Source organism: Marmota monax, unplaced genomic scaffold, assembly GCF_021218885.2.
Source record: "Marmota monax isolate L192 unplaced genomic scaffold, Marmota_monax_Labrador192_F-V1.1 WCK01_AAM20220418_F8-fsc00036, whole genome shotgun sequence".
Classification (NCBI taxonomy): domain Eukaryota; kingdom Metazoa; phylum Chordata; class Mammalia; order Rodentia; family Sciuridae; genus Marmota; species Marmota monax.
This window is the reverse complement of record NW_026694491.1, coordinates 4,601,979-4,615,677: the sequence shown is the minus strand read 5'-3', so window position 1 is coordinate 4,615,677 and position 13,699 is coordinate 4,601,979. Positions and strand designations below refer to the sequence as shown.

Here is a 13,699-nt window from a genome sequence, read left to right as displayed (position 1 = left end):
TAAAAAAGAAATTTTGTGTGTGTGTGTATGTGTGTGTGTGTTAATACATTTGGATCATCTGTAAGAAACAAGTAACATAATTGAATTGTTTTTAATTAAACTTAAATTATTATTTATTTTGTTTTTTTGTGTTACTTGTGATTGAACTCAGGGGCGATCTACCTCTGAGCAACATCCCCACCCCACTTTTATGAGACAAAGCCTCAGTTGCCCAGTGTTTTAGTCAGGTTTTCACCACTGTGAATAAAGGACTGGACCAACACAATTGTAGAGGAGGAAAAGTTTATTTGAGGGCTCACAGTTTCAGAGGCCTCAGTCCATAGAAGTCTGGCACTGTGCCTCGGGGCTCCAGATGAGATTGAACTTCATGGCAGAAGAGTGTAGCAGAAGGAAGGGCTCACATGATGATCAGAAAACAGAGAGAGACTCCATTTGCCAGATACAAAAACATATTCCAAAGCCATATCCCCAATGCCCCACCTCCTTCAGCCAATCCTATCAGGTGATTGATTCACTGATTGGGTTAAAGTTCTCCAATAATTTCTTCTCTGAACCTTCTTGTATTGTCTCATATGAGGGTTTTGGGGACACCTTATATCCAAACCATAACACCTAGGTTAGCCTTGAACTTACAATCTTCATGCCTCAGCTTCCCAAGTAGCTGGGATTATAGGTGTGTGCCACCATGCCTGTCAAGGTTATTTTTATTATTTATTTTTTTGGAGGGGTACCAGAAATTGAACTAAGGGGCACTCAACCACTGAACCACATCCCCAACCCTACTTTGCATTTTATTTAGAGACAGGCTCTCACTGAGTTGCTTAGCACCTTGATTTTGCTGAGGCTGGCTTTGAACTCAGGATCCTCCTGTCTCAGCCTCCACAGCTACTGGGATTAGAGGTGTGTACCGTGGCACCTAGTCTTGGCAAGGTTATTTTTTAAGAGTGAGAAAAATATAGAAACATTAGACCACTTTAAAAATGAGAACAAAATGCTATTTTATAGTGTATTAAACATTTTATTTTATATCATTTTTGTGGCCAGTTGTGAATGGCCTACAGAAACAGCAAAAAAGTGAAAGTGGCTTCCAAAGGGTGAATCCATCAATGAAAGTATTAGATCTGAAGTAAGGAAGGTGATAGTTTGTTTTACTTTCTCTTGGTCAACTTTATGATTCACAATATCAAGTAATTCATTCAGAAGAACAAAGATGACAAGGAAATATGTATGACATTAGAACATTGTGGGAGGCCGACTAGCATGTCTGTCTCCTCTTCTGATTGGTGTGGCATCGTTGGTCACTCTGTGGTCTGGTTGTGTGGGGAATCCAGATGATACCCCTGTCTTTAGGGTGCAAGAGACTATGTCTCCTGCATGGGCGTGCCTTCCCACATCCCCATGGGTGGAGCTATGCTCACCTGTTCCTTTGTAATATTACCCTTTGCCCTGTTTGGGATAGAATGTTCCATGGAAGTGCCCTTTGTGTGTCCCCTTCTCTTACTCTGCCCTTGGGTGTGGCCTTCCTAGATGTCAGTCAACCTGCTGCCAGCAGACATCATGAAGCTAGACTCAGCCCCTTGAAACCTGACCTCTTGTCTCATTTGAATAGTTTCTCCTCAATAAAAGGAGTCAGCACAGGCTCTCTTTCTCTCTTTCTGCAGACCCTTCAGGTCAGAGGAGCCGTCACAGCACCCCCAATAAAAAAGGTATTTCTGTCTCTTGTGTGATTATTTCGCACAGCCCAGTTAGCCCAGTTCCCCTGGAGTGACCCCTGAGTGTTTTAGTCGCGCGCAACCCGGCAGAACATTAAGGATAAAATAAAGATTTTAGGACTTTTGAGTCTGAAGAAACCCAGACTAGAGGAGTAAGGAGAAGAAAGAAAGATCAGGCTTCTCTCTAGTTATAAAATGTTCAGAGAATGAAAGAAATAGAGATCATGTAAATTTTGGCTAAATATTGAGCTCTTCAAATAAGACGACCATTGGTAGTTGTAAAGAAGATGCTGTAATGATGGAGTCTATGAGACACAGACAGAGCCTCAATCCTACCAAATCTTGAGAATAAAAATGTCAAAACTAATTTCATATATGAAGACTGAAAATAAATAAGTACAGAATTAAACAGGCATAAATGTTAGACATAAATCCAGTGTTTTAAAATATTTTACTCTTTAAGTTTTTATTGAATTTGATTAGATTTAAGGTGATAAGCCCAGGACTATTTTTTGTTCATTTTTTTTTTAATGTTGCCCAGGCTGGTCTCACTGGTCTGAAACTCTTGGGCTCAAGAGATAGTCCTGCCTCAGGTCTCCAAGTAATTGGGACTGCAGGTACACAGGACCATGCTTGGCTCCCCCATTGATTTTATATATTATGAATAAGGCATGTCAGATCTTGGTTTTAAATAGAAAAACCTATTTCTATAATTAGCTTCTTTTTAAATTATCATAACTAACAATGTTAAAAGAGAAAAACCCTTTTGAATTTTAGGATCTATTGGAATAAATAAAGTTCTTGTTGTTACATTCTTTATGAGCTGAAAGTAACTAAATCCAGGGCCAGAAGTTTCCTACATCTGCATTAAAGGAAAAACAAAACAGCATATGGTGGTGCATGCCTGCAATCCCAGGGATTTGGGAGGCTAAGGTGGGAGGATCACAAGTTTGAGGCCAGCCTCGGCAACTTAGTGAGACCTTGTTCAAAAAAAAAAAATTAAATTAAAAAAAATTTTTTTTTGGACAAGATCTCACTGAGCTCAATGGTTTAGGATCCCTGGTCTCTAGTACAAATAAGAAGAAACAAATAAAGAAGCAAATAAGAAGAAGAAGAAGAAGAAAAAAAGCTCTGAAGAATTTCTTGTTCTTTTCGACAAATGATGCCAGACCATTTTGTGTCTATATTGAACAACAAAAAAATTATTTTTGAATTCAGTGTCATAGAGAAAAATTAATTCCAGGTGGATTAATGATTAATGACTTCAAAAGTAAAAACTATGCAGCTTTTCAGAGATAATGAAAGAATATGTCAAGAGTAGGAAATGATTTATTAAATGAGACATAACAAAGCACTAAACATAAAGGGAAAAAAAATGATCACATTGAGAGGAAGTGTCAAAAAATACTATAAAAAGACTGTAAAGACAAGACACAGGAATGGATGAAGATATTAGCAAACTATAGCATCAATATCCAGAATAAAGAACTCCTTCAAACAAACAACAACAACCAAAAGACAATCCCACTTTCCCAGGGCCAAAAAGGGAAAAGACATTTCACAAAAGTGAGTGTCCAAATGGTTGATAAGATATATGAAAAAAGGTGCCCAATCTCATTTCTAATAGGGCTATACAGATTTGAATGCATGTACACATCACTGGATTTAGCCTGGCAGTACCAAATTTTGACCAGTATCAGAAGCGAAAGGATCTCTCATATACATTCATAGTGGCAGTGTAAATTGGCATAGCCACTTTAGAAATTGGTTTGCATTAGAAAGTGAAGTTGAAGACATGCATATCCTGTGACATACCAATTCTACAACTAGAAATACACCATGCTTACTACATGTTTACTACAGTTCTTGTTGAACAATTCAAAACTGTTGAGTTATTCATAGTAGCACTCAAAGGAAACATCATAATTACTCATTAGCTATACAAGGGAGGAATAAATTGTAGCATATTAATAAAATGGAAAATTATACTGAAATGAAAATGAACAAACCACTATCAGCAACAACCTGGGGCAGAAGATACAAGACAGAGCATACAAAATGATCTCCCCTTAGAAAAAGTTAAAAAGTGGGTAAAACTAAACTGCGTTATTTAAGGATAAATATATAGGGAGTAAAATTTAGAAATCAAGGATATGATTATGATGAAAATTAAAATAATGGCTAGCTTGGGATTGGGGTGTAACTCAGCATTAGATCTCTTGCCTAGCATGTACAAGGTGCTGAGTTCCATTCCCAGCATGGGCAGGGGGGATAATAGCTAGTTCTAGACGGATGGGAGGAAAAAACAAAAACAAAAAAGGACCATTCCCCTGGGTAATAGTCATGAATTTCTAGGAGGAAACAACTCTAGAAAGTTCACTGAATAGAAAAGTGTGTCTAAGAGAAGAGTTATCTATAAATAAGATATTATCTAGAATTATCAGTATTTTAAAAGATAAATTAATATCTAAGCCTAACTAAGTATGGGCTCATATTTCTTAATATCTGAAATTGTATGAGGGTAGATTATAGGTAAAATTGTTGAAATAATTGGTTAAATTTTTTTGGGGGGTGGTCTCTGTGGTCCTCCTTTTATCTGGCCAATCTCATCTCTAAATTGTTAATGAAGATGATAGCAGTTCTTTTGGTTTAAAGGATTAACTCTTCTAGGAATTTGTATTGTAAGAGATCCTTTTTGAAGATTTAAGGGCTTTGAAGATTTAAGGGCATCTGAAATACAATCTCAGATGATGGAATTTAAGCTTTTTAAAGAAATGTGGGGCAATTTTTCACAAAGTAGCTCCTCTGTAAGGTTTTCTGAGTAAAAACACCTCTACTTACCTAAGACCCACCAGAAAGGATCTCCTCTGGTTGGGGGTTGATTTCTTTTGAAATCAACAAAGAGTTAGAGCACTTTGTTTGCCTGAAGCTTTTGCTGTGTGAGTGAAAGCTGAAATCTCTTCTAACTTAGTGATCAGTAGTAATACATATGTTAACTTCTTCTCATGTATGAGGCAACTATTCTCAGCTCAGTCAAATGTAATAAATACAACCAACCACTAAAATATGAAACTTAGAAGTCATTTATAAAAGAAAGAAAGAAAGAAACAAATACTGTTACCTGGGATAGAATGAGTTTCTTTGACTCATGAAATATAAATTTTAAGATCATTAGTTTGGCAAAGTTAGTAAAGATATATTATTATAACAAGTACAAAAATAGGACTTCCATTGAATTTAAAATGCATTCTTGAAACAATTATTCCCAAGATTGAACCATCTCCTGTTAATAGGAATAATGATTAAAAACTACTAAATAGCTAACTGATTTACTAGATGATTTGCAGAGCTGTACCAGCAGCTAACAGAATAATTTTTAAAAATATTTTTTAGTTGCCAATGAATTTTTTACTTTGTTTATTCATATGTGGTGCTGAGGATCGAACCCAGGGCCTCACACATATTAGGCAAGTGCTCTACCACTGAACCACAACCAAAGTCCCAGAATAATTTTTAAAAAGTTGAACTATATTCTACTATCCACATATCACACTATCTGTAAACCAGGCTCAAGCTTCCTTTTCCCCTGTAGGTTGATCACAGGGAATCCCCATCAGCCCATAGGTACAGACTGGGTGAGAAAATGTAACATAGTAGGAGGAGGGATCCTTATGTATACCCATACTATAAATTTAGCAAAAAAAAAAAATTTTTTTTTGAATACCCAAAATTTGTTTGGTGATGCCCTGTGGGTAAAAAATTCCTTCTATATTGATTTAGATGTTAGCTCAAAATGTACATAGGTGATATCACACACACACACACACACACACACACACACTCACTTTTGAGAGTTTCATTAGTTTCTTTTCTAAGTGATCTGTAATAGATGTCAGAATGGTCCTCAGAGTCTCTTGATACGTTTGTGTTCTAGCCAATCTAGTTGCCACAGTAAATAGAAATCTTATTAACTCTGTTGTCTATTTTTTTAAATGAAAATCTCATAGGTGTGCAAGGATATATATATATATATATATATATATATATATATATATATATAAAATCAGGATGTTCAATAGAACATTTAAAAAGCAAAAAAAAAAGAAGGAAAAAAAGGCATGATAAAAATCTATTAAGTAGAAGATGGTATTTTGGTACAAAGATGTAATGGAATTCTATCCAGTTATAAAAATGAATGAGCTAAATTTATAGTGTGGATTTGCAGAAGGATCCCTCCTCCTACTATGTTACATTTTCTCACCCAGTCTGTACCTATGGGTTGATGGGGATTTCCCTGTGATCATCCTACAGGGGAAAAGGAAGATTGAGCCTGGTTTATAGATAGTTCTGTGTGATATGTGGGTACCATAGCCTTTCTCTGGGATATCCATGAAAGACAGTGATGAAATCCTCCCAGTGAACAGAACTTCAAGTAGTATAACAGGTTGTTCATTTTGCTTAGAATGAGAAATGGCCAGCAGGTGGTTGGATGTCAATTCATGAGCTGTGGCCAGGGGTTTGTAAGTGGTCAGGAAAGTGCCACTGGAAGGAATCTGATTGAAAAGTTGGTGACAAGGAGGTCTGGAGGAGGCATATGTGGATATATCTCTTTGAATAGGTGAAAAATGTAAAGATGTTTGTGTTCCATGTGAGTGTTCACCAAAGGGTGATCTCAGCAGAGGAAGATTTTAATAATCAAGAGGATAAGATGATCTGTTCAGTGGATACCAATTGGGCCTCTTTCCCTAGCTATCCCATCATCATCCACTGGCTTCATGAACATGGAGGCCAAGGTAGCAGGGTTGGAACTGATGGCTGGGCTCAGCCACATGGACTTCCATTCACCACAGCTGACCCACCACTGAGCTTTCAATCTTCAGCAGCAGAGACTGAGTCCATGATATGGCACCATTTATCAGGATGATCAGCCAGCCACCTGGTGTAAGGTTGATTACATTGGACTGCTTCCATCATAGAATGGGCAGCATTTTGTTCTTACAGGAATTGACATTTACTCTGGATATGGATTTTGCTTCAGCCAAAACTGCCATGTGTGGGCTTATATAATGTCTTATCTACTATTCTGTTTCTTTATACAGCATTGTTACTGACCAAGGAATTTACTTCTTAGCAAATGAAGTGTGACAATGGGCCCATGCTCATGGAATTCTGACCATGTTCTCCATCATCTTGAAGCAGACAATTGATAAAAATAGTGAAATGAACTTTGGAAGACTTAAGTTATAGTGTCAACTAGGTGGCAATATCTTTCAGGGATGGGGCAGTGTTGCTCAGAAGGATGTATATGCTTTGAATCAGTGTCTGTTATATGGTGCTCTTCTCCCATAGCCAGAATTTATGGGCCTAGGTTTCAAGGGGTGGAAATGGGATTGGTACCACTTATTACTGGTAGTGATCCACTAACAAAGTTTCTGATTCCTGTTTCCAAACCTTATGCTCTGCGGATGTAGAGGTTTTAGTTTCACAAGGAGGAATGCTTTACCAAAAGGCACAATAATAATTTCATTGAACTGGAAACCAAGACTGCTACCAGGTCCCTGTAGGCCCTTCATGCTAATGAATTTACAGGCAAAGAAAGGAGATACTGTTCTGGTTGGAGTGATTGATTCTGACTGCCAGAGTGAATTGGATTGGTATATATTACAATGGAGGTAAGGAGGAATATGTCTGAAATAGAGGAGATCCCTTAGAGGGTCACTTAGTATTAGCATGCCCTGTGATTAAGGCCAATGGGAAACTATAATGGTCCAATCTAGAAGGACCTGGTAGAATGATCCTGAAGAGTCTTCAGGAATGAAGCTTTGGATTATTCTACCAGGTGAAGAACCGTAGCCAGCTGAGGTGCTTGCTGAAGGCAAATGGAATATAGGAGTAGTAGAAGAAGGTAGAGATGAGAGCTGTAACTGTCAGGAGTATTTCTTCCTTATAATGAGTTTATTTAGGTGCATTTATGTGAATATATCTAAATCAAAGCAAATATCTTTGTTTTCTTCACTTACTGAGTTTGTATTATAGAATTTAAATTCCATTATATAAAGAAGAGTGAACATCACTCAAGTTCTTTTCTTCCTCTTCTGGGGAGAAGATTAGGGCATTTTCAGTTGTACCCAGGAGAGTTAAGTCAGGCACATGTATAATCTTATTATCTTTATTTGGGGATTAAATATGGTTAAAGAGATATCTATGGGTGCCAAGTTGACCAGAGATGTTTTTTTTTGTTAAGGAAAGACTAATGATCATGAGTAGCTTTTATTTTATTTTTTTATTTCTTTTTGTTATTATTATTCTTTATTTAGATAGGCAAGGAAAACTAAATCAATGTCTGTGGTATTACTTCACTTACTTGCAGCTTGTTAGAGAAGAAATAGTGCTGCTAGCACTAGACAATTCTCATCTCTGCAGCAAAAGGGCACAAAGATTTTTCACTTCATAAAAATAGTCTCTATTAGTCTTTTTTTATTAGTTGCTCATGACAATACAATGATCTTGACATATCATATGTTTGATTCAAATGGGGTATGAATTCTCATTTTTTCACATGTACAGGTTGCAGGATCACATTGGTTATACGGCCATGTATATACATACAGCAATACTAGTGTCTATTTTATTCTGCTGCCCTTCCTATCCCCCCTCCCCTCCCATCCCCTCCCATCACCTCTCAGAGATGGTCTTGCAGTGGGTTAATTTTAAGTGTCAACTTGCCTCATAGCATGGTATTTAGCCATAGCCATTTGGTCAAACACCAGTACAGATGTTCCTGTGAAGGCTTTTTTTTTTTTAAAGAGAGAGAGAGAGAATTTTTTTAATATTTATTTTTTAGTTTTTGGCGGACACAACATCTTTGTTTGTATGTGGTGCTGAGGATCAAACCCGGGCCGCACGCATGCCAGGTGAGTGCGCTACCGCTTGAGCCACATCCCCAGCCCGGCTTTTTTTTTTTTGACATGTGATTAATATTTATATCAATAGACTTTGAGTAAAGCAGATTACCTTCCATAGTGTGGGTTGGAGGGTAATATATATAGTAAATTTTATTTCTACTAAATATTCATATTCAAACATATGCACAGATACTCATGGAACAAGGTCTGGAAATAATGAACAACAAAAAACAGTGCATTATTTGCTTGGGAATAAGATAGGAGTTGAGGTAAGAAAAGGGGCTTGTATGTCTCTTTTTATTCTGTAAATTTCTGTGATTAAGTTTTTTCCCCAAATAGAGTACATTTTTTTTACATATATTCTTCTTTATAGAGGAATAACCTACTTTTCTTTATTTTTTACTTACTTTATTTATTTCTTTTCATGTGGTGCTGAGGATTGAGCCCAGTTCCTCACACATGGCAGATGAGCTCTCTACCACTGAGCCACAACTTTAATTAAGAGGATCAGTTATATCTTTCGTCTGACAGATTTTGTTTCTCACTTTTCACCTCTAGCTCTATGTAGGATCTATCACTGTTTTTTGTATATCAGAAGCACAGTTATTCCATGGCCATCTTCCCTCCCACTTGCAGGGAAGTGTGCAGAGCAAGACTAAAAACAGTGCAATTTGTTTGAGAGTGTTTTATAATAATTAAGTCAAGTAGGATAAGTTATTAATGATGGGATTTGTGTGTGTGTGTATGTGTGTGTTTTAAGATGGTCTGTTATTGGTAGTTTACTTATGCTGTTTGCATTGTTGCAAGTTGGGTGCCCCAAACAGCAGACTCTGAGATAGAGCTTAACATGCAGGATGTTTATTAAGAAGTGCCCTTGGGATCAAAACTTGTGGAAAGATGGAGAAAGAAGCCAAGCAATAAACCAAGCTGTGACGCACACCAATCTGTCTTGGCCAATCTCACCAGGAGCTCTGAAGCTACAATAGCCCTTCATGTTGGCCCTAGATGGCCAAATTTTTATAATCTCATGTCATCTAGTCATTAAATATAGGCCATTCTGAAAGAGTTAAGACTTTGAGTAAGTTTGCTCTCTGCTTCTGAGGCAATTCTGAAATGGGCTGTGTGACATTTGTGTCACAAACAGACAATTCTGTTTGCCAACAATACTCCTAGCAGCTAGGATGACAAGTCCTTCATTGAAGAGGGATCTGGGTAATGTACTACAACATCTACCTTGTGGATCCTTCTTATTATTGGATTCAATCAATTTCTAAGGGTTTAAAATCATCATGTGTCCTTTTTTTCAATGTTTATGTGTTTTAGTCAGCTTTGTCATTGTTGTTTCCAAAATACCTGATAAGAACAACATAGAGGAGGGAAAGTTTATTTGGGCCCTTAGTTTCAGAGGTCTCAGTCCATAGATAGCTGACTCCATAGTTCTGGGTCCAAGATGAGGCAGAACATCATGGTCCAAGGGTGTGGAGGAAGAAAGCAGCTGAGGATATGGTAATCAGGAAGCAGAGAGAGAGAGAGAGAGCTCTACTCACCAGGGGCAAAATATAAACTCCAAAGGCATGTCCCCAGTGATCTATTTCTTTCAGCTATACCCTACCTGCCTATAGTGGATTGCTGCACTGATTAGGTTAAGGCTCTCATAACTCAACCATTTTACCTGGAAACTTTCTTGCATTGTCTTACACATGAGCTTTGGGGGGACACCACATATATCTAAAACCATAACATTAGGTAATGTATATCAGCATGATAACTGAATGAAATAATGGGTGTAAAATATTTATTATGATGCTCATTAAGTACCAGCTATCATTATCATAATTGTTAATATTATCATTCTCACTTGATTAGCAAATATCTTGAAAGCACCTGGTATTATTTCTCAAGCTTTGTTTTTATTAAGCATATATAAGGTCTAATATAAGAGAAAATAATTTTAATTTGTTATACATACATTTTATCAAGTTGGCCCTGAAAAAATTCAAATCATAGGTTGTTTTCATTTAGTATGAGTGCTAATCCCTTTTCACATAATAAAGGACATTTTATTCTTCTCTTGTGCTTTTATCAAATCTAATTCAGTGACTCACCCTCTAGTCTTCCCACAAACCACCCCATCATACTGGGGATTGCACACAGGGCCTCAAGAATGCTAGGCAAACATTCTACTACTGAGGTACAGAACCAGCCCTCATTTATTTATTTATGTATTAGACAGGGTTTTGCTAAGTTACTCAAGCTGGCCTTGAACTTGTCTTCCTCTGCCTTAACCTCCTAAGTAGTTGGAATTCCAAACATGCTCCACTGTGCTGGCTAATTTGATATTATTCAGTGTTTTCCTAAGGAACTCTTTTACCTGATTTTTTAAGGAAAATAAATATTAACATTTATTTTTTAGTTGTGGGTGGACACAATACCTTTATTTTATATTTACGTGGTGCTGAGGACTGAACCCAGTGCCTCATGCATGCTAGACAAGCACTCTACCACTGAGCCACAACCCCAGCCCCAAGGGGAGTATTTCTTAAGCTGTAACTATTAATTTACTGTTTTTCTGTTGTTGTTACAGTTATATACCACACGAAGTGCCACTTCCCCCTTTCTGAACTCTCTTGTCTCTTGAACTTGGCTTGTATACTCATGTATGCTCTCAATAAAAGCATAAAAAAAGACTCAAAGATACTTTGTTTTTTTTTTTATATATTTTATCATTTTATTAGGAATAATTTCAAATGGGTTATGAAGAAAACTTATTGTGTTTGCTGAGTTTTCAAAAAAACTCTTAATGAAGATATGTTCATCAATAAACAAAACACCAGCAGAACTATCATATACTGGGCAAAGAGTCAGGCTGATACCAAAAGCAACATGCAACATAAAGAAGATAATAATATAAAGAAAGACAATCTGCTGAGTATTAAAAGCCATCTCAATATGAACTCTTTGCAACCAGCACAGAATTAGCTATCAAATCCAAACCACACCAAGGTTAAGTTTGGCTGACGGAAGCCAGGAAGTCAATAATAGGGAAAAAATATTAAGTTCCTCAGTGCAAGATAGCTGAATAGTGTTTTGGAGCATTTCCCTGGCTGGTACAAGAAGTATTAGAAAATCCTTTTGGCAAGGGATAGAAATAAATACAAATGGAATGCTACATGTTCAAATCAGCAGACTGTCCCAGGAATGATACAGGTATCAATAAAATAGCAAGGGGATAACTTTAAAACATTATTTGTTGTGGGCTCAAAAAACATTCAAAACTGATTTATTTAAAGGTGTCACAATAGCTATGTCCAGGCATTTAGGTTTAAAGGAAGTCAAAATTAAAAGAGGATACTTTTTTCCCCAAGAATTTCTTCAAAACCAAGCATATTGCTAAAGAGCAACATTATACTTGGTAAACAATAATTGGCAACAAAATAAGTTTAAACGCTGTAATATTCTGCCCAAACCAGTCCCAGATACAGTTTAATAACCAAGATGCAAACTAATTTTGTTGTAACAAGCCTAGACCAATTCTATCAAAATGTGTCCTTGGTTAGATATCCAGTTTTATTTAACGTTTTGAAAGCTCGTTTGACAGCCAATCAAGTCCCTCATACAGACCAGTTCCTTGTGTAGCACAAGTGGCTTGAACATACCATGTTCTGTTACGGAGAGACTGAAGGCCTAATTTATCTGTCATTTCGCTGATAGCCATAGCATTTGGCAAATCCTGTTTGTTTGCAAAAAGCAGCAGCACTGCATCTTGCAGCTCATCTTCCTCAAGCATTTTCTGCAGTACTTGGGCTCCTTCCTGAATTCTTTCACGATCATTGCTATCTACCACAAAAATAAGACCCTGGGTATTCTGGAAGTAATGCCTCCAGAGAGGCCTAATTTTATCTTGACCACCAACATCCCATACTGTGAAACGAATGTTCTTATACTCTACTGTTTCCACATTAAAACCAATGGTAGGAATGGTGGTGACTATCTCCCCTAACTTCAGTTTATACAGAATGGTCGTCTTGCCAGCAGCATCCAATCCAACCATCAAAATACGCATCTGCTTCTTGCCGAAGAGGCGGGAGAACAGAGAAGAGATGGTGAGGCCCATGGCGGTAGTGGCACTTGCGATGGGCAGAATAAGGGGTCGGGGCGTCCCTGGGCCTTCTCCTTTCACACTCCCAACAAACTGAGCGCAAGGGAAAAGAAAGACCTGAGGCAGAAAGGGGGCGACAGGGACCGCTCGTTGGCCGGCGTGACGGGTGAAGCTTCGGGACAGGAATTAGCGGGTGGAGGACCGGCTTGGCGACTGGTGCGGCAGCTCAGGCTCTGACTTTAATTCTCCCGATACTTTGTTTTTTAATCAAAGAAAAAAAAAACTCAAAGATACTTTGTTTTATATATCTTCCTGAAAGATAATTGGATATTTTGGTTAGTACAATGAATTATGTATTAATGGTGATTAATTTCACTATTGAATCATCTTCCTAGGTAATTTCATAATTCTTCCATTTTCTAATTTTAGTCTTTTTAAAAATCATAGCTGAGACTAACCAGTAGTGGTGAATCATTCCTAGGATAATGAAATAGCAAAATATTTCAAGATATAGGAAAAATAGGATCATTAAGATCCCATAATTTACCTTAGATTTTGTAAGAACCTTATTGACCCACATGAAAGTTGCAAAACAGAATGAGATTTAGCCAATTAAACATTTTTAAAAAGGGGCTGGGAATACAGCTCAGTGATAGAGGATGTACTTTACCTGGGTGAGGGCCTGGTTTTTATCCCTAGTACTGCCAACAAAATAAAAAAACCCTGACAAAAACAAAATTTTCTTTTTATTGTTTTGAAGACTTCTGAGATAAAACAAGTCAACCTTTTTAGAGGAAGACCTGTATGAAAAACTAATCCTTACAAATAGGATCAAAAAAGACTCTGGAGGCTGAGGCAGGAGGATCACAAGTTCAAGGCCAGACTAAGTAAAAGTGAGGCACTTAGCAACTCAGTGAGATCTTGTCTCTAAATAAAATACAAAATAGGTCTGGGGATGTGGTTCAGTGGTCCAGCGCCCCTGA

At 37.3% G+C, this 13,699-nt stretch overlaps 1 protein-coding gene across 1 annotated transcript; it reads right to left on the bottom strand.

The window, feature by feature from the left end:
• Positions 1–11,881: 11,881 nt before the first annotated feature.
• Positions 11,882–12,951, bottom strand: LOC124075742 (ADP-ribosylation factor 4-like). The gene has a single exon (XM_046419319.2). The coding sequence runs from the start codon at positions 12,729–12,731 to the stop codon at positions 12,189–12,191; it is 543 nt and encodes a 180-aa protein (XP_046275275.1). The 5' UTR covers positions 12,732–12,951; the 3' UTR covers positions 11,882–12,188.
• Positions 12,952–13,699: the final 748 nt, after the last annotated feature.